The sequence below is a fragment of the Anolis sagrei genome, chromosome 1, assembly GCF_037176765.1.
Source record: "Anolis sagrei isolate rAnoSag1 chromosome 1, rAnoSag1.mat, whole genome shotgun sequence".
Classification (NCBI taxonomy): Eukaryota; Metazoa; Chordata; class Lepidosauria; order Squamata; family Dactyloidae; genus Anolis; species Anolis sagrei.
In genome coordinates this window covers 136,117,003-136,143,078 of record NC_090021.1, presented here as the reverse complement: position 1 = coordinate 136,143,078, position 26,076 = coordinate 136,117,003, and the positions used below count along the sequence as shown (strand labels likewise).

Genomic DNA, 26,076 nt, shown 5'->3' with positions numbered 1-26,076 from the left:
AATCCTAACAGTTGGTAAACTGGCTGGGATTTCTGGGAGTTGTAGGCCAAAAACATCTGAGGACCCCAGGTTGAGAACCACTATATTAGGGTGTAGAAAATTCCCAAGGAAATTACTTTGTTGGATATGGGTTGGTGAAATTCTGGGTCCCAGTTTCATAGATAATTGGCATTGTATTATATTTCCTGAAAGCGGAAGAAAGCTTGATACAAAATGGAAATGCGCCATGGACATTATGAGTAACTGCTACCTCCCAAGCCTTTGGCTCCATCAACTCTCATACTTTTGCCATGTCCTCTGTAATGTAGTATTAATAATGGCATACATTGAAGGATCATGAAAGAAATTCCTTAAATAATGCAAACAAAAGCATGTTAAGCATTCACGTAGTACGATTGCCAAACTGAGCTCCAATTCCTGTTTTGTCATTCTATTACTATAATTGGGTTTGTGTTCACCATCTGCTTGTGTCTTCAGGTCAGTGAGGATAATTGTATGATGATTACTAATCCATTTCTTAAGAGCCACTGAGTTGGTTTAGTCTTGGCACTGTGGGACTTGTGTGTCAAGTGCAAGATGGGGAGGAGGTAACAGACTTAAACATTTTAAGAATTAAATACTTGAAGCTGACAAACATCAGGAAGGAGGAAGGTCTTGTCCAATATGGGATGTGGGAGACCTGTTGTCTGCTGAGGAAAAATATTGGCTCTGTCTGCTTCCGTCACCTGACTCAAACACCTGCAAAACTTTGTTTTTGAGGACATTAGTAGTCTGAGGCTTGGCCTGCATACAAAGTGGAGTGCATTATGTGAGATAAAAGATTACTTGGATGATCAGTGTATAGCTCTGGTTGTACAGCTGACTGGCTTTACTTGTAAGACAGGCTTGTAAGTAGCCATCCTCCTTATCATTTGTGCAGAGTAAGAACTGCATCCAGGTGTCTGGTTTAGAAAAAAAATGGAAATACTGTTTCTTTTCTCCTATATGTTGGGGCTAAATATAAATGTTATCAATACATGAGACCATGTAGGCCTTTTCGTCATTCCTTTTTATTGTGTCAGAAGCAACTTGAGAAACTCTAAGTCGCTTCTGGTGTGAGAAAATTGGCTGTCTGCAGAGACGTTGCCCAGGGGATGCCCGGATGTATTACCATCCTGTGGGAGGCTTCTCTCATGTTCCCGCATGAGCTGGAGCTGACATACAGGAGCTCACCCCATCTCACGGGTCAGCAGTTCACCTGACACAAGGGTTCAACCCATTGCACCACCATGGCTCTTTGCACTTGATAAATGCTTATATTATGATTGATGTGATATATAATCAAATCATCCTTACATTCCCAAGCAATATCCCTCCTAGTTTATTCAGCAGAGATGGGATTCATGTGGTCCTCAGATATAGTTGGAATACAGTTTCCACTAGCTACAGCCATCAGGGCCGATGGTGAGAGCTGTAGTTCATCCACATCAGGAGAGCCATGTGATTCCTACCCCTCTTCTCTTTAGACTGCTTCAGATGAGCAGCTGGTACAATGACAAGTCCTTTTTGGACCAAACTAAACTGTAAAAATTATTTCAAAGGTGGTTATACAAGTCCTGGAGAGTGGAGTGCTTTCATACAATCGTGAAGTGAACTCTACAGATGACATCATCAGAGAAGCCCTTGTTTGCAGCTTCTTAGCACATCCCTACTTGGCTTGCTGTTTCCAAAGATGTGACTGTTTATTTATTCATTTGCACTTGTGATCTCAGCTGCCCATAACTCCAGGGAATGGGCCGCAGCAATCATAATGTTTCTTGTCCTTATAGCTTATGCCCAGAAGAATCCATTGAGTTGTCAAACAAAACATGAAACAGACTGCTTTTTATGATACTCCTCTTTTTAAAGGAGCCCCTGGTGGCGCAGTGGGTTAAACCGCTGAGCTGCTAAACTTGCTAATCAAAAGGTCACAGGTTTGAATCTGGGGAGCGGCGTGAGCTCCCGCTGTTAGCTCTAGCTTCTGCCAACCTAGCAGTTCGAAAACATGCAAATGTGAGTAGATCAATACGTACCACTCCATTGGGAGCGGAATGGCGCTCCGTGCAGTCATGCTGGCCATATGACCTTGGAGGTGTCTGGACAATGCCGACTCCTTGGCTTAGAAATGGAGGTGAGCACCAACCCTCAGAGTCAGACACGATGGGACTTAATGTCAGGGGAAAACCTTTACCTTATCAGAGCATAGTCTTCAGTGTTGTACCCCCAAACTGTGGCTTTAAGGAATTGCTCAGAACAATCTTGAATGTACTCACAAAACAGCCTTTTTTAAAAATGCACTACCCTCATTTTCATGAATGGAAAACTTAGCCGGGACAGGCTTTAATTTCTGTATGCCAAGGATGGGGAAACTTTGATTCTGCAGGTAAAGCTGCCTGTTTGTTCTAACAGGCTGAGCAGTGGACTTAAGCCTTCAGAACGGAAATATGTCTGGAAAGACTTAAAGTCATGGTAAAACCTTGACCATGAGAGGTAGGTGTTGTCTGAACAACATAATATGTCTCCCTGGTGGGAGCCACTGTCTATAAAACAGGTATCTCAGTATTGAGTGTTGAGGCTTGCCTTGTTGTGCCTAAAAGCAAGAGGTAGCAAGCAGTGAGTCAGCAAGGAGAATATACCTTGTGTTTCTCTCTCAAGGACAACTTGCTGTCTGATCAGACATATGCTAAAATGTTTTGACCATGAGAGACGGGTCTAGCAGAGATTTATCCAATGTCATACATATATAGTAATAGTATATACTTTTTCCATGTTGTCCAGACAACATAATGTTAATTGAGTCATCCAGACACCCAAGGCTTTGCTTTGACTTTACATCTTTTCAGGGGTATTTCTGATCTGAAAGCTTAAGTCCAATGAACATGCATTCATTCCAATATATTTTGTGATGGATGTGTCCCGTCCCCCCTCCAGATGCCGATAGTCTGGAGCCCCAAACAGCCCTAGTTAATGGTGTGAAATAATGGGAGTTGCAATCCTGTAACATCTGGACACCAGTACATTCCCCATTCTATTACAGTTCTAGTAAAGGTTGAGTATCCATTCTCCAAAATGCTTGGCGCCTGAAGGGTTTTAATTCTTTTTCAGACTTTAACATCTGTATATATGCAAGACAAGATCCAAGTCTATAAACACAAAATGTATTTATGGTTTCATATATACCTTATTATACACATCGCCTGAATGTCATTGTATACACAATATTTTGAATAGTTTTGAATGTTAAATAGCTGTGAATGAAACAAAGTTTGTGCAAACTGAGCCATCAGAAAGCAAAGGTGTCATTACCTCAGTCATCCAGGTAGATGATTTTGAATTATTTTGGAATAATCAACCTGTAATGGCATAATCGTGCATTTAAATAAGAACATTAAATGAAAAGATATACACTTCCTGTTTTTCTAAGCCTATCTCACTGAGAAGTGTTACATATTTCCTAGAGTTAGATTTGATACAAGCCACTGAAAGAGCTTCAGTATGCTTCATCTTTTCCTAAGGAGGTTCATGGTGGTTCTCAAAAGTGCATGGCATATTTCAGGCAATATGTCTGCTGATGTTTGAGTCCAGAAGCTGTAGTGATGTTTCAGGGATCTTGAACTTATGGTGATACTCATGCATTTTTGACATCATTTCTTCAGATGAGGCTTGCCATTGACTTCCACTAAGTCTGAGAGAATGTGACTTACTCAAGGTGACCCAGTGAGATCTAAGTCCTGGTGTCTCAGATTCCTCATCCACTACTCAAACCATTACATCATTCTAATTCTCATAGATCCTGCTCATATTAATGGTACATTTGGTAATGTCAGGAAACCTAATCAAAAATTAATCAAAAGCCTCCAATGGTGAGGTGGGTTAAACCCTTGTGCCGGCAGGACTGCTGACCAATAGGTCAGTGGTTTGAATCTGGGGAAAGCAGATTGAGCTCCCTCTATCAGTTCCAGCTCCCCATGTGGGGACATGGGAGAAGCCTCCCACAAGGGTGTTAAAACATCAAACATCCGGGTGTCCCCTGGGCAGTGACCTTGCAGAAGGCCAATTCTTTCACACCAGAAACAACTTGCAGTTTCTCAAGTCATTCCTGACACACACACATAAAAAAATCAAAAATTAGGGAAATTGTGATTTAAATGCATTTTTATCACTGAAGGAGAGGAAGCATTCATTGTTGTAGTTGAAAAGCAGTAGAGCACAAGACTAGTGTCATAATACATCCAATTGTACAGTGAATCAGAATAAAGTGAACCTTGGGATGACATTGTATTATATTGTAGAAAAGCCCTAGTGACTTCTTTCAATTGGGTAATTTGAATGTTGAAACAAACTGAATCAGTCTCAGTTAATTTGAAGATGTATTTTGGCAGGCTGTACTTGTATTAGTTTAGTAGCGAGTATAATGAATTTTAGGCTTTGCACTGAGCATCAGTAGTCTCAGTCTGCCCTATACCTCTGGCAAAAACTCAGTGGTTTCAGTTTTTATAGTCATGCCTAGAGGAAAAGAACAGGCAAAAACAGAATTATAGACAGATTCAGGTGGCATATGAGGTCAGTCCAAACCTTATAGAGAAAATCTGCAAACAATGAGCAAAAGCAAAACAACATTTTAAAAAGCCAATAATGTTTATAAGCTGCAAGTTAGCTATCCATTGGAATATAGGGTAATGTTACATTTACCTTAGCATAAGGTTTAAAGTGCAAAGTAACTAAAAATATCCTGCCATTCACACCTCCGAAATATACAGATAGCACACAGTTCTATGTGTTGAGCCACACATATGGAGTGGTGAATCAGAGATGGAGGCTTTGACTCCTGCTATTGCCAAGTTAAATGATAGGTTGGCAAATAGGTTGTTTTTTGCTTTTTTTGTGCTGCTGTTAGATTATAGAGATTTCTTTCTTTCTCGTAAAGTAAAGCTTGCAAATAGGAACTGTCTGCTTCTGCCAAATTACAGAAATGGTCTGCAAACATCAACTCTCAACTCCTTTTCTTGCTTCTGCTCTGCTAAGTAAACACTCAGGGACCCTGTGAAATACATCCAAAGAAAGTTCCTATTTGTTGGGCAAACAGTTCTGCCCTTTCACACAGCCGTATATCCGAGAATATCTGCTTTGAACTGCTTTGAGTCCACATTCAGATAATGTGGGATTTTCTGCCTTGATATTCTGGGATATAGGGCTGTGTGGAAGGGCCCTTGTTCACAGGAGCTTCTGCAGAAGGTTGCCATTGAAATCACATTTTCAAGAAATATTGCTTAGTGTAAAATCTTGATCTCAAACTTTGTGCCAACTTTGACCCAGGACTGTTACCAGTTCTTGGAAACAAGTGCAAATATTATGTATACATTGTACTCCAAAGCCTTTGAACCAAGCAATACGGAGAATTTTATAGCTATGAAGTCTTATTTTTGAGGAGCATTGCAACAGAAAGACCAGAAAATGAAATCAGTCTAGTGCAGACCTGCACAACCTACAAAAGATGTTTGGGCAGGAATTCTGGGGGCTGAAGTCCAGTCACCCAGAGGGTTGCAGGTTGTGTAGGCCTGTCTTGTTTAATAGGTTTTGGTTCAAAACTACATACAAAGTTCAAGCACAAAAAGAGGGGGGAAATCAATGAAACATACTCAAGTTTTTAAAATTGCAGAGAACTAGAACGCCTGCCTTTATAATCAAAGAGTATGTTATGGCAACAGAGTGCCAACAAGCTTTGCTAGTGTTAGAGATGTGACTTGACTCATTGCCACATTGATGAGTTATTTAAGTGGGTGTTCTCAAATAGTCAAATAGATTAATCTTGGAAACACAAAAAGAGGGCACAATGTAGTTTTTGCCTTAGTGACATCCTTCTCTGACATTTTACTGAAACTGTTAAAACAGTGCCAAATGTTATTCTCTTGATGAACTTCTGAACAAGCTGATTCAATATAGCCAGATGGATTTGACTGTTTGTTTTGGGGGAATGCATGCTGCCAAAGATTTTCTACTGCTTTTCTATATTGTGAAATTGTATCAGTGATGAAGACATTGAGTATTTTCAAGAAGATATGCAGTCTTTATCTTATAAAATTACTACAGTGATTTGTGGATGTGCAAAACATAAACTACCTGGGGTTTTTGTTGGGGGGGGGGGCACTAAAACACAAAGCTAGTATTTATCCACTATGGTTGGGGGGGAGGGGGGCTAAAAGAAACAACCAAAATTAACTGGAAGGAAGGAGAAAACAAATTGGTAACATGGTTTCACACAGTGAAATATAATCTTAATTCACTGGGTTGATGTGAGTTTTCAGAGCTGTATGGCCATGTTCCAGAAGCATTCTCTCCTGACGTTTTACCTACATCTCTGGCAGGCATCCTCAGAGGTTGTGAAGTTTGTTGGAAACTAAGTAAGTGGGGTTTGTATATCTGTGGAATGTCCAAAGTGGGAGAAAGAACTTTTGTCTGTTTAAGGCAAGTGTGAATGTTGCAATTGGCAACCTTGATTAGCATTGAATGGCCTTGCAGCTTCAAAGCCAGGCTGCTTTCTGCCTGGGGGAATCCATTCAGTTCAACAACATAAAACGCTCCATGTATTGTCGAAGGCTTTCATGGCCGGAATCACTCAGTTCTTGTGGGTTTTTTCGGGCTATATGGCCATGTTCTAGAGGCATTTCTCCTGACGTTTCGCCTGCATCTATGGCAGGCATCCTCAGAGGGTGAGGTCTGGAGCTGGGAAAAAAGAGGGTTTATATATCTGTGGAAAGACCAGGGTGAGACAAAAGGCTTTTGTAAGATGGGCTAGGTGTGAATCTTTTCAATTGACCACCTTGATTAGCATACAATGGGCTGACTGTGCCTGGAGCAAACTCTTAATGAAAGGTGATTAGATGTCCCTGCCTGTTTTTCTCTCTGTTGTTTTAATTTTAGAATTTTTTAAAACTGGTAGCCAAATTTTGTTCATTTTCATGGTTTCTTCCTTTCTGTTGAAATTGTCCACATGTTTGTGGATTTCAATGGCTTCTCTGTGTAGCCTGACATGGTGGTTGTGAGAGTGGTCCAGCATTTTTGTGTTCTCAAATAAAATGCTGTGTCCAGGTTGGTTCATCAGGTGCTCTGCTATGGCTGATTTCTCTGGTTGGAGTAGTCTGCAGTGCCTTTCGTGTTCCTGGATTCTTGTTTGGGCGCTGCGTTTGGTGGTCCCTATGTAGACTTGTCCACAGCTGCATGGTACACGGTAGACTCCTGCAGAGGTGAGAGGATCCCTCTTGTCCTTTGCTGAACGTAGCATTTGTTGAATTTTCTTGGTGGGTTTGTAGATAGTTTGTATGTTGTGTTTCCTCATCAGCTTCCCTATGCGGTCAGTGGTTCCCTTGATATATGGCAGGAACACTTTTCCTCTGGGTGGATCTTCATCTTTACTCTTGTGGCTTGTTCTTGGTCTTACAGCTCTTCTGATGTCTGAGGTGGAGTATCCATTGGCCTGTAGAGCCCAGTTGAGGTGGTTCAGTTCATCTTGGAGGAGGTGGGGTTCACAGATTCTTTTTGCACGGTCTGCCAAGGCTTTGATGGTGCTTCTTTTTTGACTTGGGTGATGGTTGGAGTTTTTATGTAGATATCTATCTGTGTGTGTGGGTTTTCTGTAGACGGTGTGACCCAATTGTTGATCTGGTTTGCGGATGACTAGGACATCTAGAAAAGGCAGTCTTCCTTCCTTTTCTTTTTCCATAGTGAACTGGATGTTAGGGTGGATGCTGTTAAGATGTTCCAGGAACCTGTTGAGTTCTTCTTCTCCATGGCTCCAAATGGTGAAAGTGTCATCCACATATCTGAACCATATAGTGGGCTTTTTGGTTGCTGTTTCAAGAGCTTGTTTTTCAAAGTGTTCCATGTAGAAGTTAGCTATGACTGGGCTGAGAGGGCTCCCCATAGCTACTCCATCTTTCTGTTCGTAGAATTCATTGTCCCACTGAAAATAGCTGGTGGTGAGGCAATGGTGAAACAGCGCCGTGATGTCTTCTGGGAACCTCTGGTTGATGAGTGCCATGGTGTCTGCAACTGGGACCATGGTAAATAGAGACACCACATCGAAGCTGATCAGTTTGTCGTTTGTATTTAGCTGGAGATTGCTGATTTTTTCAATGAAGTGGGCTGAGTCCTTGATGTAGTGTGTTGTGAGCCCAATGTGGCTTTGTAACTGTGCAGCAAGAAATTTGGCTAAGTCATATGTGGGGGACCCAATGGCACTCACGATTGGTCTGAGTGGGGTGGAGTCCTTGTGGATTTTGGGGAGTCCATAAAGCCTGGGTGGAAGGGCTTCCGATTTGCATAGCTGCTGTCGTATGTCGAAGTTGATGGAGGAGTTTTTAATTAGAGTGTTGGTTTTTCTGGTTATTTTAGAAGTTGGGTCTTGCTTAAGTTTTCTGTATATGGTAGGGTCCAGGAGTTTTCTGATCTTCTCCTTGTATTGCTCTGTATGCATGATGACTGTGGCATTCCCCTTGTCTGCTGGCAGAATGAGGATATCAGGATCTGAATTTAGGTCTCGAATGGCTTCTCTTTCCTTCCTAGTAATGTTACTGGAGGGGAGTTTTGCCTTTTTCAGGATCCTTGCTGCTTCCGCTCGTACTTCTTCTGCTTCTTCCTCTGGTAGGCGGTAAATTGCTGATTCGACATTGGCAATGATGTTTTCTACTGGGATCCTGGTGGAGGTTACAGCAAAGTTTCCTCCTTTCGCTAGTATGGATACTTGGTCTTCAGAGAGTTGTCTGTCTGTCAGGTTGATGATGGTCCGTGATGTATCCAGTTCTGGTTTCGGCTGTTGCTTTTGTCGTTTGTGGAATTTTTGTTTTTGTCTGTTGGTGTGGACAACCATATTCTTCTCCATTTTCCTGTAAGTGAGACTGTCTATTTTGTCCCAGTCCTGGGAATTCATCTTCTGGCTGATATTGATATGCAGATGCAGCAGTTCCTTGTCTGTGTTTGCGAGTTCTTTGCGGATGGTGTGGATTCTCTCTCTTAAGAGGTTGCGTTCCAGGCGGTCATAGATCCGGTGAGCCTGTGGTGTTTTGAAAGTCCTTTTGGCTGCGAGAAATTGTGGGATGGTATCTGTGTCTCTGCAGCGTAGAAGGAAAGTCAGGGAGCACAGTAGATGTGCTTTCCTGGTCCTTAGTTTCTCCAATTTCCGTGTATCTTGGAACAGTTTCTCCCCGTAGAGATGTTCAATGTATTGTCGAAGGCTTTCATGGCCGGAATCACTCAGTTCTTGTGGGTTTTTTCGGGCTATATGGCCATAAAACGCTCCCTTAGCATAGTGAGCATCATGAACTGCTCTGATTGGAACACACTTTTTTTTCTCCAGCATTTAGGTGTTTGGAGAATATTGCATTGAGATTTATCTATCTATTTTACAAAATAATGTACGTGGGAGATGCAAACTCTCAAACAGTAAACTTGTATGTTCCAAAAATGACAGGGCCAAATCTATTCATGAAGTACATGCCCAATGCCTAAGCTCATATAATAAAACAGCTTTCACACAAAAATAAAAAAATAAAAAATTCTGGAAATTATGACCAATTTTTAAATAGGTTTCAAAAATACAAATCTAGAACTAACTGATCCTATTTTGAGCTATTTAATGCAAGGAACACTGAAGTAATTGTCAGACTGGATCCAAATTGTTAAAAGTGGACATGACATTGTCTGAAAACAACACAGTCTTGTAACTATTGTAATGTTAAGATTCAGTTTCCAGTATTGGGGACCAAACAAGATAATACTGTTGAACTAGCCATGTTTTACAAGGGTAATCTAATAGCCAATGAGAATCTGTGGGCTTGAGGGATGTTGCTGAATATGTGATTTGTCTTATGATAGTGGTTTAATTGAAAATGCATTTTTCAGTCAGTAAATAATTGGTAATAAAGAATTCATGTAGAAAACGTATCAATGGCAAGTATAATCTCACTACTTATCTTCCAGTTTCTGGAATACTGAAACCAGATCTTTATTTAATGCAATGTATTTGATGAATTTTAAAGCATTTCATGAGTAGTTATGAAAATTGAAAATGTTGGTCAGGCAAATGGAAAACAAAAATCCAGTGGAAACCAGACAGTTGCCGAGGAGAATGCAGGCGGTACAGTGCCATCAGACTGGTGATGAATAATAACATGGCTAATGGATTCTCTGGTTTTATTTTTAAAAAAGTTATATAACTCGACAAAAAAATAGATATTGTGGAAAAGTTTAGTCTAGCTACTTTGCAATGTGTGAGCTCTTACAGGTTTGAAAGATGGCCTTGTTCCACTCTACAATGTGATGCATTCTTCACAGCTAATTTGAACTGGTCTAGTCCAGGTATCTCAGTCTGGTATTCATATATTCAGCCTCCTAATAATTTGCTCTGGGTAAGAGTGACTCACTAAACAGTGCAGCTAAGGGGAAGAGTTAGATTTTGTCTGGACCACTGCTCCTTAAATGATGGTTCCCAAATGGGGGGCCCTTTAGCTCGGTGTTGGAGTCACAAAAAATTGGCAGCAGTAAAAGTTTTCTCAATCCCTGGTTTAGACAGTCTGTGTAAAACCACATTTGGAAATATATCCTAGTGGTTTATACCTAACCTAAATAGTGATCCATGGGGTTTAGTTGTAGGTGAGTAAGGCTTATAGTATGCAGTGTCATAAAGAACTCTGTTGAGAATTGGCAAATTTCTTAAAGTAATTCAGTTTCATATAGAAAACGTATACATACTTTTATTTCTCTCTTTTTTTTTTTGGTTCTTTAGAATGTGAAAAAGTGGGGGAAAATAAGGAGCGCAGAAAACTGCCTTAATAATTGAATCAGGTGATCAGTTCACCTAGTCTAAGTATTATAAGCTCTGACTGCTAATAATTCTCCAAGCAGACTTCTTGTTGGAGCGCTACTTGGAGTTCCCTGCAATATACTAATAGTCTCCCATCCAAGGACTAATCAGACATGTTTCTTCTAAGCTTCCGAAGTTAGACAAGACTAGGTCTGTTCAGAGTGGTAATGACTGACAGGGCTAAAGAGATATTGTATGACAAATCCAATAGCTTAGGAACAGCTAAAATCCTGAGTCGATTCTTGGAACACGTGAGCCTCATACATTTGGAAAGTTTGTCTATTTCATACTTTAAGAGAAGCATGATATTCCTTCCCTGTTTATTATTGCTTTTCTTACAGGAAACACTGCATTTGAAAGCCTGTTGTAGTGGTAGAGGCTCTATATATAAACCAGAACACAAAATAAGTAGATTTGTTGTATCAGTTCAAACAGGACTATTCTTGAACTCTGCAAAAGATATTGTTGATAATATAGCAGTGGTTATCTTGCTGATCCAAGACTTTGTTGAATTAATCTGTACCCACATTTCCATGTACGCCCAACTAACATGAACATCTAGCACTAAATGCAACTGCTAATCCCTGCTGGAGTAGGCACATGCTTTTTACTATTCAGAAATTGATTTAATGGGTTTGTTATAAGTAAGACTATCACTTAGGATTTAGATATCTCAAACACTGTTTTTTTTTCTTTATCTGCACACCCCTATGATGCTGCCTGTAATGGATGATTTTGCTTTGTTGCATTAGAGCTGCCCCTGAACTAACTGCAGGGACCATCCTTCATCTTGAGAGTGCTCATGTCTTAAGATGTACCCATACTAGTGAATTAAGGCTAAACACCTGGGATTTGCCAGCATCTTAGATCTTGCCTTAATAGCTCGCCCAGGATACTTAGGATGTAGCAGTTTGTTCTAGGCCTGTAAAATATTCAGGACTCCTTACTTTGCTGTAAATGCTACTGAACATTTATTAGTAACTTTGCTTAATGCCCATCATATTGTTGCTTTAGATATCCCAGGGAACCTGCAGGGAAGGGAGCATATGTTGTCTGCTTCATTTCCTATGCATCTAACTTGAAGTGGAGATGGAAATAAAATGCTCCAAGAGACTCCACAGAGGATACACTTCTCCCCTTTCTTAAACTGAGCAAGAGGAAGGGGGTAGGTACACAAGCACTTCCTACATTGTTGGTGAAGCTTTCAGAAGGCTTTCATACAATCTTTTGGAAGAATGAAGTTTTTTTTTTTGTTGCTCTGTGCCTTCAAATCATTTTAGACTTATGGCAACCTTAAAGTGACCCTACCATGGGATTTCTTGACAAGATTTGTTCAGAAGGGGTTTGCCATTGCCTTTCTGTGAGCTGAGAGAGCATGACTTTCCCAAGGTCACCCAATGTGTTTTCGTAGCCAAGCAGGGATTTGAACCCTAGTCTCCAGCGTCACAGCCCAACACTCAAACCATTATTCTATTCTGGCTCACTGGGATCTCTTCATGCAACAAAAGCCATTTGGTATTTCGGAGACTTATGTGCAAAATGGCTGCTTTTTGTCTCTGATTATAGCAAATTCAGCAGATGGTGGTTTAATTTTCATTGAAGAAAACTGCATCAGAAACTTGGAGGAAAGTAAAGGGGGAAAAGCTAATAAAATATTTTATCTACTGGAACAAGTGAAATACCTATACATTTTTATAGTGTCAGAAGTGACTTGAGAAACTGCAAGTCACCTCTGGTGTGAGAGAATTGGCTGTCTGAAGAGACATTGCCCAGAGGACGCCCAGATGTGTTGCCATTTTGTGGGAGGCTTCTCTCATCTCCCTGCGTGGGAAGCTGGGGCTGACAGACGGGAGCTCACCCCATCTCACAGATTCAAACCACTGACCTTCAAATCAGTAGTTCAGCCAGCACAAGGATTTAACCTATTGTGCTACCACAGCTCCCATATCTATACATATTTATCCCCCTTTTTTATACGTACATACATATACCTATACATATATATGCACATATGAAAAAGGGCATAATAACTTAAATTAGAGAAAGAAAAATGAATTTAAGACTCCTGTTGCTATTCATTCATGTATGTCCTAAACCTTGGTGAAAATTTGCCCACCAACCCATGCCAATGTTATCACTTGAGTATTATTGGAACCATCGTTTTCTCACAACCAGGATTTCAGTCAAGTCTGTCCAACTTTGCCTTGGATGGATTTATTGTTTGACTGTTTAAGGAAAGCCTTTCAGATATTCCCATGATCATATGTGAGATAACGATGAAGTTATAAGACCTTGGATAATGCAAAACATCCTTGTTTTTCTGGCAGGCGTTCCTTTCTATTTCACCCTGATGTATCCCATCCTTGCACATACAATGAAAAATGAGCTGCAAATGGTCTAATGCTTATGCCCTGCAAAGTATTGTTTTTCATCATGTGAACATAAAATGCTTGTGTTTGGTAGTTAGAGTGGCAATATTCATATTTGACAAATATCCACTTGAGCCTTCTTTTACATAGAAAAGCCTCATTTAGCTCTTATGTATCCAGCCAAGGCACTGATTCTATGTAGAGATTAACTCTGGGATACTATATTTATGTTTTTTTTTTCTATCCACCTGGCTGTTTTTAAGAGATAGCTTTATTTTCAAAGCATTCTGCATACTGATTTAAATATCTAAACTTGCAAAAAAATATTTATTTTTATCCATGCTGGGAATAAGTTTGTACCTGGCTATGTGCTGGTGAGTGCTAAATAGTTTAACTGTAGTTTGTTTTGAGCAACTGGGATTTGTACCGTTTTCATGGAAAAAATGAAACATACAAAAATCCATAGAGCCCAAGGCTTGGAAAATACATTGTCAGGTGGCAGAAACATACTCACCAATGTTCCTGCTTATCAGCATTTAACACATGATCTTAGAACCCAGAAGATTGCCTTTTAAGGTCTGCCTTTTTACAGATATTAAATAAAAATTGCCTGCAGGTGCAAAATAACAAGCACTTATGGCTACCTGATGTGAAGATTGTAAGTCTACACTGCCTTCTCGGAGATCTCCCCTGTAGCTGTCTACCTCCAGTGTTAAGAGATGGGTTTTTAAAAAAATAACAAAATGCACACCTGCATAGAACAAGCTTCCACATGAAAATGATTGTAATAGTACTCATACCACATGGTTAATATCACTACTGTAATCTAGTTTTAAAGCTCTTTTTAAAAAACTAATAAGTATTGGATTAGGAAAGTTGGAGTCTCCTTCTCTGAAGGTTTTTAAGCAACAGGCTGCATGACCATCTGTTGGGGGTTCTTTGTGTGTTCTTGCATGGCAAGGGTTTTGACTGGATGGTGCTTGTGGTCTCTTCAAATTCTATGTTTCTAGGTTGATAACTTCAGTCTAAAACACTGTTTCTCAGCCTGGGGGTCGGGATCTCTACGAGGGTCGCGAGGGGGATTTCAGAGGGGTTGCCAAAGACCATAAGAAACACACATATTTTTGATGGTCTTAGGAATCCCTTTGGCAGAGAAGGCTCAAGATCTCTCTGCCTGTCCTCTTCTTCCTTTTTGGAAACACCAAAAGCCCTTCTCCTGCTGTGATTGTCCAGCCTCTTAATTGGCCTTTCAGCCAAGCGGGAAGGGGAGAACAGGCGTGCTCTCCCCTAAATCATTGTCATTTCCTCCAGTATTTTCTGTTGGTCATGGGGGTTCTGTGTGGGAAGTTTGGCTCAATTCTATTGTCGGTGGGGTTCAGAATGTTCTTTGATTGTAGGTCAACTATAAATCCCAGCAACTACAGATCTAAATATCAAGGTCTGTTTCCCCCAAAATCCACTAGTGTTCACATTTGGGCATATTGAGTATTTGTGCCAAGTTTTGTCCAGATCCATCATTGTTTGATGGATCTGGACAATGCTCAATGTAGGTGAACTACAACTCAAGGTCAATGCCCACCAAACCTTTCCAGTATTTTCTGTTGGTCGTGGGAGTTCTGTGTGCCAAGTTTGGTTTAATTCCATCGTTGGTGAAGTTCAGAATGCTCTTGAATTGTAGGTTAACTATAAATCCTAACAACTACAACTCCCAAATGACAAAATCATTCCCCCCAACCCTTCCACTATTCAAATTTGGGTGTATTGGGTGTTTGTGCCAAATTTGGTCCAGTGAATGAAAAGACATCCTGCATATCATATATTTACACGACATTCATAACAGTAGCAAAATTACAATTATGAAGTAGCAACAAAAACGATTTTATGTTTAGGGGATCACCACAACATGAGGAACTGTATTAAGGGGTCTCAGCATTAGGAAGGTTAAGAAACACTGATCTAAAATGATCCCAGCACTTTTACTAGTATTCAGAACCTCCAAATATTGCAATACTTTGCTGTGATTTTTAGAGGAATAATCCTCATGGGAACTAGACTTTACTCTTTCCACATAGGCAAATCCTGGATTTCCATTGCAGGGTTCCAGGTTGCTTTGCTTTCTCTGATGCAACCAGGATTGTTTGTGCATGCCCATGTAACTTTCCTGAAGCATTTGTCATGACGTTGGCCGCCCTCATGAAAATCCTGCTAATGCAAGGACACTGGTGTGAGGTATTGCTCACCTGTTACCTCTGAAGCTAAAACCGAAGAGGAGTTGACACTTCCATTGTTGTGCAAGTGTGAATGAAATTTGCTTTGTCAGGGAGGTTGTACTAACACAGGGTTATATAATCAATATCAATTGTACAATGCCTGTGGCTGCGACTGGCAACTCATGGCCTATAGCAATGGTCTATTGGCAACTCATGGCCTATATAACATTGCCTATAGCAATGGATTCCCAGATGTTTTGGCCTACAACTCCCAGAAATCCTAACAGCTGGTAAACTGGCTGGGTTTCTGGGAGTTGTAGGCCAAAACACCTAGGGACCCACAGGGTGAGAACCACTGGCCTATAGGATGCTTGCAACCCTTGTAAGGCAATGATTCCCAAATTCTAGTCTTTCCGAGTGATTTGGACCTCGGCTCCCAGAAGCTTCAGCAACCTTGGCCAATGATCAGGGATTCTGGGAAGTGAAGTCCAAAACATTTGGGGACCAGAGTTTGGGAAACACTGCTTTAAAAGCTATATTTGCAGCCCCTTCCACAAATGTCAGTGCCAAAACTCAGGCATTCATCTTTAAAACAAAAACTCGCATTAATATTGGATAACAGTGGAAGTGGTCTGCAAGTGGGTTGTGGGATGCTGTCCATATAACATTTGGGAAGCATCCATATCCCTGCACTTGGAAAATGTGTCTTGGAAAAGATAGAAAAAAAATCCAAACGTATTGTGGCATGTACATCCAATGGCAGTGAGCAAAACCACAGCTACATTAATCTGGGAACAGCTTTGCTCAGATAGCATGTACATGCTGTTACTGGAGCTTTTAGCTCATCCCCGCTCTGGTTTGTGTTTCTTTTTTCAATGGCTGGTGACTAAAGTGTGGAAGGCAAGTTTGGTTTCTTGCTGGAGCAAGCAAAGCTACTCATCCTGTTTTTTAAGAGTGAGAAAGCTGATGAATGGATATGCTGACACATATGAAACAATATAGAAAAGTGCAGTGGGGGGAAAGATACATGTTAGCCCAACCCCCTGCAGGGGAATTTTTCTGATGAACATTAAACATGAAGGGAAGCACATGATAGTACTGAGCTGGCAAAAAAAAAAATTAGACAAGAAAAAGAGCTTTCCAGCACCACTAGTGGATTAGCTTGCCTACCTAAATGAGGGTACGTGACAGTGTGTTGCAATTGTGGCATCCAGTATTTGTTATTTTTTTATCATGTCAGAAGTGAATTGAGGATATACTTCAAGTCGCTTCTGGTGTGAGAGAATTGGCTGTCTGCAAGAACGTTGCCCAGGGAACGCCCACAGGATGTGTTACCATCCTGTGGGAGGCTTCTTTCAAGTCCGCACACGGGAAGCTGGGGCTGACAGACAGGAGCTCACCCCATCTCGCAAATTTGACTGACCTTCAGGTCAGCAATTCAGGCGGCACAAGCGTTTAACCCATTAAACCACAGTGGCTTCACAGTATTTGCGATAATACTTTATTATTCTCATCAGTAGTAAAAAGATCCATTATTTGACAAGTATGTTAGAAATATTATATACCTATTTCTAGTTCATGCTATTTATATAAAGGGGGTTGCTGTTAGGGTTGCATTGGTTCATATGGCTAACATCCTGGTCCTAAACCAGTGACTGTCATCAGTAGTGGACTGGATATGGGCAAAGAAATGGAAATGTAGTCCAATCAAGACAGAGGTCTTCCTGGTTAGTTGGTTGAAAGGCAGACCAGGGAATAGGACACCACCTGTGCTGGATAGAGTTACATAGGCCCACAGGTTTGGGGAGCTCCTGGACTCGACATTGAACCTTGTGGCCTAGGTTTCTGTGGTGGCCAGGACCTATAAAGCCCTATATGGCCCGGGTCCAGTCTACTTTTCAGATCATCTCCCTGCCCAGGTCTGAGATCCTCAGGGAGCCCCTTTCTCTTGCTCCTACCACCATTGTAAGTGAGAGCAGGCCTTCTCTCTCAATTGTTGTCCCTTGACTCTGGAACTTCATTTTTCTCAGGGAAGCCAGAATGGCTCCTCCCTCCCTGATGTCTTTTGGCAGCAGGTTAAAACCTTTAATTTCAGATAGGCTTTTAAAGAGGATGGTTTTGAAGACCAACTCAGAGGACATGGTGCTTTATGTATTTTGGATAGGGTTTTAATGGTTTTAGCTGTGCTTTTTATAGTATTTGGTTTAATTCTATTTTATTGTTTCTGGTCTTTAGATTTTATATTGTACATTATACAATTATATATATTGTTTGGCACTGTTCACTGTTTTAAGTCCCTGTTAAGAAAAAAAAGTGATATACAAGTAAATATAACAACAATATCCTGATCATGAGAAACAATGGTACAAGTCTGATCTGCTTTGGTAAGGCCTTTGGTCAATGGTTTCCAACCTTTTTTTGACGAGGGACCACTCTCCAACATTAGTACCAAACGGGGTAACGAATCCATTTTTGGTCAACTTTAGATTTGGTTTGGTTATTTGGGGTGCTGATTCAGAAAATGGCATTGGATAGACCCCATCAGCTCTAGCTTCTGATGCAGAACATATGCCGCCCAGTAGTCGCGATCACAATGTTCAAATATTTGAATGTCTGTCATATAAATAAGGGAACACATTTTTCTCTGTTACTTCAGAGAGAAATACTTGAATCAGTGGTGCCAAATCACAGGAAAAAATCCAATTTAAGTTAATCTTTTTGTTTGTTAACTTTATTGAGTTATGTGAAAGGGGCCTAAAGCTTCCTTGATTAAGTCTATCCATCTGAAATATGCAGCCTTCCTCTTTTCCTGCTGCCTCTAACTTACCAAGTATTACTATCTTTCCTAGTGAGTCATATCTTCACATGATATAGCCAAAATCCATCAGTTTTGTCATCTTGACTTCTAGGAAGTTTTGCTAGTGATCTAATATTATCAGGGAATTCCATGGCTACAGAATCCTGAAAATGTGTGGAGAATGTTAGTGGCCGATTTGTGATATTAGGAGACCTTTTCTTTGGATCCTTTTCATAAGTACTTTTTCCTCCAACTACATGTGTCTACTTGCCACTAACTACATCTCATCAACACTGAATAATTTTGGTAGACAAATTCAAACTCGACAAAGCTTCAGGTCCTATTTAGGGAGTAATGACTATAGTGGCATGGGAATTACTTTCCATGGAGTCATCCCATGACTTTGTTGTAACATTTAAGAGTTCTCTATGGCATAACCTATGCCCCGTGTCATGGGAAAAACCCTTGGATTGAAATTGGTGCTTATTTTGAAATGTGGGACAGGAACCTGAGCATACAAAACCATTGCCTTTCCCTTGTATGATTCCAAATCTTCTTTGTGTCTGAGACTTTTACTTTAGCTCCTTTGAAATTTGCTTCTACATGTTACTATTTTTAACTGTGAATTATGTGGATCTGTTTATATCATAACTGACTTGCTTGGGTACACGTACATAATTTTCCTATCCTGTTTGGCAGAAGAAGGAACTTGCCAGTAAAAAAAAAATCACCTACTGTCATAGAGGCTGGGAGGGGGGTGGCTTTGTTTTATCCATGGATATATATGTGCTGTCAGTTTGCAGAGAGCACAGTTGTGTTGTGCCCCCTTGTCTCACCCATAGCCCTTACCACATGAAACCCTTTTTTTCCCTTAAATGATCCACTCAGCCATAATAGTGGACATTTTTCAAATATATAGTGAATGTGATATGTTTTCTATACATTCAATAAAATGTATGCTAATTTTTTGTTCTTTCTTTATTCTAAAGCAACTAGCTGATACCAGTCTCCCTCCTGAAGATCAGGACTCATCTGGTGATGACGATTATGCTTTTTCTGGCTCTGGCGCAGGTATGCCTGAATGATGTTTATTCAGTTGCAGACAAAGTTGTCTTCAATCCTAGAACTCCCCCTGCATTCTCTATATTATAGTATAGTTAACAAGGTAACAGAAGTCTTATACTGATTCTAGTGCTTATTATTATTATTATTATTATTATTATTATTATTATTATTATTATACATAACAAGATTTGTTCATCAAACAGGATGATTATTTGATCACATGTTGCACACATCCCAAGTGTCTAGGACTGTGTGATGTATCAGTGAATAATGTGTGAAGATCTGAATAAGGTAGCCTTTTGCAGATGACAGAGGGTAATTTTGTCAGTGCCGATTGTTTTTAAGTCCAGGCCAAGGTCTTTAGGCACTGCACCCAGTGTGCTGATCACCACTGGGACCACCTTTACTGGCTTGTGCCAGAGTCTTTGCAGTTCTATCTTTAAATCCTCATATCATGTAAGCTTTTCCAGTTGCTTCTCATCAATTTTGCTGTCACTTGGGATTGCAACTTCGAGGATCCATACTTGTTTTTTTTTCCCCCCATGATCATGAGGTTCAGAGTACTGCGCTCAAAAACTCTGTCAGTCTGAATTCGAGGTCCCAGAGTAGTTTGACGTGTTCATTTTCTGTAACTTTTTCAGGCTTGTTCTTTGTCACAGACAGATGGTATTTGTGACACATGTTCCAATGGATGATATTATTATTAATTATTTGCATATCCCATCTTCCTCCCAATAATAGGACTTAGGATGGCTAACAGCATATTACAAAATTATACAAATTAAGAGCTATACAAAGTCATTAGTAAAAATATAAATATTAGAGTTATTTAAAATGTTTATACAATTTATAAAGTGAAAACATTAGAATTGAATTTAAATCTATCGTAGTGTCCATGTGCTTCTTCTCTCCCCATGCCCTTCCGTCATAATTGTCAATGGAGAGAGGTAGTGACTGGATTTTCTCTGTTAAGCATTTTTAATACTGTTTAAGTGCTCTCCTGGTGGATTTTTTAGAAAACTGTTAGTCTCTGTCCAGTGTGCGTATGCGGTGGTCACTATGGCCCTAGGACAGTGATTCTCAACCTGTGGGTCCCCAGGTGTTTTGGCCTACAACTCCCAGAAATCCCAGCCAGTTTACCAGCTGTTAGGATTTCTCAGAGTTGAAGGTGAAACATCTGGAGATGAACAGGTTGAGAACCACTGCCCTAGGAGCTTTCATGAGAAAGTTTCCAAAGTACTTCAGGCATTGGCTGAATGGTCTGTTATACAAGATTCTTTTACAAGACTTGGTGAGGGTTTGCTAAAAATGTGTCTTGATTTTTAGTTCCCTCAGAATATCCAGTGGTTGCCTGGAATGTTCCGCTACAAGAAAGCTCAAATGTCTCACTGGTGCCCCCAGTGTCTACTGGTTTGGGAGATCACCAACCTGAGGTTGACAGAACAGACAGTCCTACAGAAGAGTACACAACAGCGCCTGTATCCACAATAAGCATGGCTGTATTTCCAGTTATTGATCGGGTGCCTGACAAACCAGAAGAAGCAGTTGAAGATGGTGGCCTGCACTCAACTTCTGAACATGTGACGGAAAAAACCACAGTTACAACAACAAGCATCCCAGTATCCCACCACATTTCCACAGCCAGAATTTCAACCACCCAAACTCCTAGCACAGTAAAAATTTCTGAGCCTGAGGTCTACCATGATGTCCGCCACATACCCTTCCCTGATATAAACATACCTGCTTCCGATACTGAGCCTCCCAGTGAGAGAAGTCTGTATACCACCAGTCTACCTACAACATCATCTACTGTTCAGAAGGATATCTCTTCTCCGCCTGAAGAAATAGTACGATCTGATGATGGTTCGGGTGATGTGGTAAGAAATATTTACATTTCTAACTTGGGCATTGACCTATAGAATTATTTTTTTTAAAAAAGTAGATCTTGAATGCAGAACTAGATGGTATTTGTGAACTAGAGTAGAAGAAATCTGCATCTACCAGACTCCATAGCTGTGTCAAAGCATATGTCCATTGAGGCTAAGAGAGAAATATACATGATATCTTTGCCCTTGCTTCCAGGGAGATTTCGTATTTCCACAACTTGATGAAAACCCAGTACTAGAAGAAGAACCAGCACTAACTAATAGAGGAATTGATATACCAAAGGATGAAAAATCTGAAGCAGCTGCACAAGGAATATTGGACAGAAAAGAAGTTCTAGGAGGTATGTAAAATGAGGCTTTATATTTAACTCTACAAATTGTTGATGCATTTTCTTTGCGTATTTTGAGTTTGAACTGCCAGTTTGTTTTACGGCGTAACATAGATTGCCATATTATAATAAGGTTACAGCATAGGCTTGAGAAGCTCTTCTCTTACACCCTGAAAGTTGCTACAGGTAGTTGCAGGCAATAAAATTATGCAGTCTAACCAAAAAAAAAAACTTGGTGTCTTGGTTTTTAGGCTTGTTCTTGGGGTTATTTGGGGCACTGATTCAGCAAATTGCATTGGATAGATCACATCAGCTCTAGTTTCTTAGATATGGCTATTGTGGCTTTCTATGTACGAGCAGATGGTGTCTAGTTGATGGCATATGTTCTGTATCTCAAAACCTAGAGCTGACAGGAAAACGGGTGCCTTTTTTTTTTTTGAATCAGCAGGTCAAGTAGACACAGAAAAAGGGCTAACATTGGGAGGCACTAAAATGTGTATTGGCCAGTGGGCGCAAGTTGATGTTCTGAGTATGGTTTCTAAAATGAAGGAACATCTCCCAGGTGTTATTTATTTATTTATTTAGCATGTCAGAAGCGAGTTGAGGGTACTGTTAAAATCATTTAAGAACACAAACAAAGTTTTTAAAAACTTGGCATTAATTTAAGTGTCATTTGACAAGAAGCTGGCCACTTGGAGTGCTTCTGGTGTCGCTATAAGGAGGTCCTCCATTTTACATATGGCAGGGCTCACGTTGCATTGTAATGGGAGGTCTGTGGTTTGCTCTTCTCTGCATTTGCATGTTGTGGACTCCACTTTGTGGCCCCATTTCTTAAGGTTAGCTCTTCATGTCATGGTTCCAGAGTGCAGCCTATTCAGCTCCTTCCAGTTCATCCACTTTTCTGTGTGCCTAGGACAGTTTCTCATCTAGTCTTAGCCACTGATTGAGCTGCTGGGTTTTAGCCTGCCACTTTTGGACTCTCGCTTGCTGAGGTGTTCCTTAAGGTCCCCCCCCCCCAGGTGTTCATCCTCCCATGAAGTTCTCAGTTGGCTCTGCTTTTCTTTCTTTCCTACATTAAGGAAAGAAAAAAAGGAGCAAAACCAAGTGTTCCCAGCTAAAAGGCTGGGTAGAGAAGCTCCACTTGGCACATCAGCTGGGGAGTTGGTGATACTGTGACAGCTGTGTCAACTGGTGTGGTCCTTGGAGGTCTGTGGGCTGCACAGATTTTGAGTTGTGGCTTCCCTGCCCTTGGTTAGAACCTTAAATGTAAAGGTAACTGATTCTTGACAGCTGAAAGAGAAATTCACCCTGAATGGTTATTTATTTGTGTTTAGTGTTTCTTTTAAGCCAAGGGGTGGGGGATCTGTGCTTCTCTCGTTGGCCTCTACCTTCCATGAAATCAAGCCAGCATGGCCTGTTGTTCACAGGCCGATGAGCAGCTAAAGAACCAGATGCTTCCAGCCTCTGATCTAGGTCATAGGCATCACCCACATGAAAACCTTCATTGGCAGCATCCATCTATTATTTTATGAAGTAAGGAAAGTCTTGTAAATTCAACATTTTCACACTAAAAATAACAAAATAATTTTCTTTTTCCATAGGGGTCATTGCTGGTGGACTAGTAGGCTTGCTGTTTGCTGGATTCTTAGTTGGATTCATGCTGTACAGAATGAAGAAAAAAGATGAAGGAAGCTATTCACTGGATGAGCCAAAACAGTCAAATGGAGGGTATCAAAAACCACAAAAACAGGAAGAATTCTACGCGTGAACGAGCTGAACGTAGAAACTTTTCTCCTGTCTCTGGACATCATGAGTTCTTGCTGCATTTTAAAGGGGGGAAAAAAACTAAAAGCCATACGACTGACTAAGCCTCGTGCCTCCTTGCCATTGGGAACCACTACTATTTTTTTCCAAAGTCAGTCTGGATGAATAAAACCCTTACCTGCCTTCTTGCACAAAGATTACCTGTAAAATGGGACATCTGCCTTCAATAAGGACTCCTGGGGGAAGATAAAGAACTGATTGTATATAGTCTTGATGTCTTACAAAAGCACCAAGAAATTAGTAAGGTACAATGTGTATGTATATTAAAGACAATTCCCCCACCAAACATTTACTAGCCGCAGGTGTGTGCTTTAAAAATGCTCTTTTTTAAATAAGGCTGTTAACTTGGTTTTCAACTGTTGTTCTTCTCCTTTTGAATGATAACACTAAAGCCCCTGCATTGCAGCTGAACATGAGAATGACATGAGAAGGAAGGGCCTCCCCAAAACTGAAAAGATCTACCCAAAAGGGTTGGGTGACTTAAATGGTGGCCATGGCTAGACTAGGTGAGGTTCCCCTTGAATTCAGCGGGAGGAGACTTATACACACTGCTTCGATACCGGAAGCAACATAGAGATGGCACATGGGGGAAGTGGGTTTTTTTGAGATGCGCATCCTTCTCCAGTACTTCTGGTCTGACTGACTATGGTGTTACCCATGTTGTTCACTGTTTATGTGTGTGTGTGTGCATTTTAGGTCCACTTAGTAGTCCTGGGGCCACCTCTTGTTACCTACCTCTTCTGCATTGTGTTCCTGATAATGGCTACTTCACTGGATTCTCAAGCCTTCTCTCTCTCTTTTCCTTTCCACGCGGTGCTTAGACTGCTGGGTGTGGCGTGTGCTCCCTACAGGATGCAGCATGCTCTGGGGTAATGAGAGCTCCCGTTTCTGCCAGGTCCCAGGAACCAGATTCCTGTTAGGCTGCCGTTGGTTTGTTTGTTTGTTCATTCGTTGGTAGGAGGAATTCAGGGAGCCTCGGCTCAGCATGCAGCGCCTGCAGGGGCAGGGATGAGCATCTGTTCTGGCTTTTATCTCAGTCCAATGTGTGTTAGAGCATTAACAGAGTTTGAAGATCAAATGTCTTCTGTGTAGAAGAGGGAGATAATGAGGAATTGTGTGCCTTCCATCTCTTTTGTGAGACCCAAATGCAAGGTGAGGGTCTTGTCGGTTTGTATGTCAGTGAGGCCAAATTAATATGAATGTCAGCACTTCCAAAGCAGTATTTAAATGTGTTTTAAGAACACTGTGTGAGGAGGGGAGGAAGTGGAAGAGCAATCTTGGAAAAACAGGTAAACTGGTGTAGAATAATAAGTGCAGATGTATGATTTCTGTAATGTACAGGATGACATGGATGTTAAATATACTAAAATGTTCTGTAAAGGTTTTGGTTTACCTTTTCGGCTTTACTTTCTTTCACCACTTAACATTGTTGGCTTTCAAAATGCCTTCTGTTTCTAACAGGTGTGTAGGCAAAAGGATGAATTGACACTAGTGCACTATTAGTAAACAGTACAATCAGAAGCTTGTCTGGGGAGGAGAATACATCTTTCAGGTACAGCATAATTGTGAGTTGCCAGTCACACATTTGGTGCCTTCTGTATTTCTCCCTGTTGAAAAAGATCTTGACGATTACATTGATGAGTTTAAACATCTCTTCAGCAAGTTAAACCTTTCTGGCATCTTCTGACCTACATTTCTTACGAAGCAACTACATTCAACTACTTTTTTACAGTGAGGTTTTAAGTGGTGGAGTGTCCTTTTTATGTATTAAGAGATGGTCTTTGACCTCAGATGTAGAAAACACTTCTATTTGGTAAGACTAAAGATACAATTGTTTGTTTTAATGCTCAAGATGAAACTGGAATCCTGTAACTGTAAATGGAACAAACTTACTGCTAGTTTCCAGATGTAAGTACTTCATTTTGTTTTGTATTTCACAAGCATACACATGCAATAAAAAGGCAGGCTGCCAAAATGAATTGTCTTGTGTTGTTATCTGAACCAACTTTTTTTACTGTGAATTTTTAAAAATTCAACCAATTTAGAAAATACTTTCTTGGAATAACCCATTAAGTACTAGGTTCCAGATTATTGTCTTAAAAGTCAGGCTTGCCTTGTTAATTTTTTAACTTGATTTTTATTGATTGTCATTGGAGAGTGAACTATGGAAAGTTCACTCTCCAATGAGCCCTGCGAACTAGGGCTTTGGTATTAGTTGCACATACAGTTTTATGATGGCAATCAAAACCTAGGCCAATTGGGCAGAACCATGAAGCTATTCCAACCAAAGTGACTGAGGAATTGGAAAAAGTGAGAAATAGTGGTACAGTTTTGGAACTATTTTAGTTTAGAAAAAAACAGTTGTGTGAGACTTGAGAAACTGCAAGTTGCTTCTGGTGTGAGGGAATTGGTCGTCTGCAAGGATGTTGCCCAGAGGATGCAGGATATTTTACTATCCTATGGGAGGGTTCTCTCATGTCCCCCCAATGAGAACCTGGAGCTGACAGGTGGGATGTGGGATGCAGTCAGCGGATGGAAAGGACCACTACAGAGCACACGCTTGTGCACAACTCGGTTTTACTCCCTGGATTCGAACCGCCAATCTTTCGGTCAGCAGTCCTGCCAGCACAAGGGTTTTGCCCATTACCCCACTGGGTGCTCCACATTATGCATGGTGTGGAAAACGGAATACAAAGAAGGGCCCTCCCCCAATAAAAGTC

General features: G+C 40.7%; 1 protein-coding gene across 1 annotated transcript in view; it reads left to right on the top strand.

Annotated features, from left to right (window-relative positions):
* The window catches only part of SDC1 (syndecan 1), a 39,877-nt gene extending 14,542 nt beyond the window's left edge, over positions 1-25,335 (top strand). The window contains exons 2-5 of the mRNA XM_060787191.2: positions 19,242-19,323; positions 20,644-21,194; positions 21,400-21,544; positions 23,134-25,335. Coding sequence (XP_060643174.2) covers positions 19,242-19,323; positions 20,644-21,194; positions 21,400-21,544; positions 23,134-23,300 — 945 coding nt within the window. The 3' untranslated portion in view covers positions 23,301-25,335. The remainder of the gene's footprint in view (positions 1-19,241; positions 19,324-20,643; positions 21,195-21,399; positions 21,545-23,133) is intronic.
* Positions 25,336-26,076: the final 741 nt, after the last annotated feature.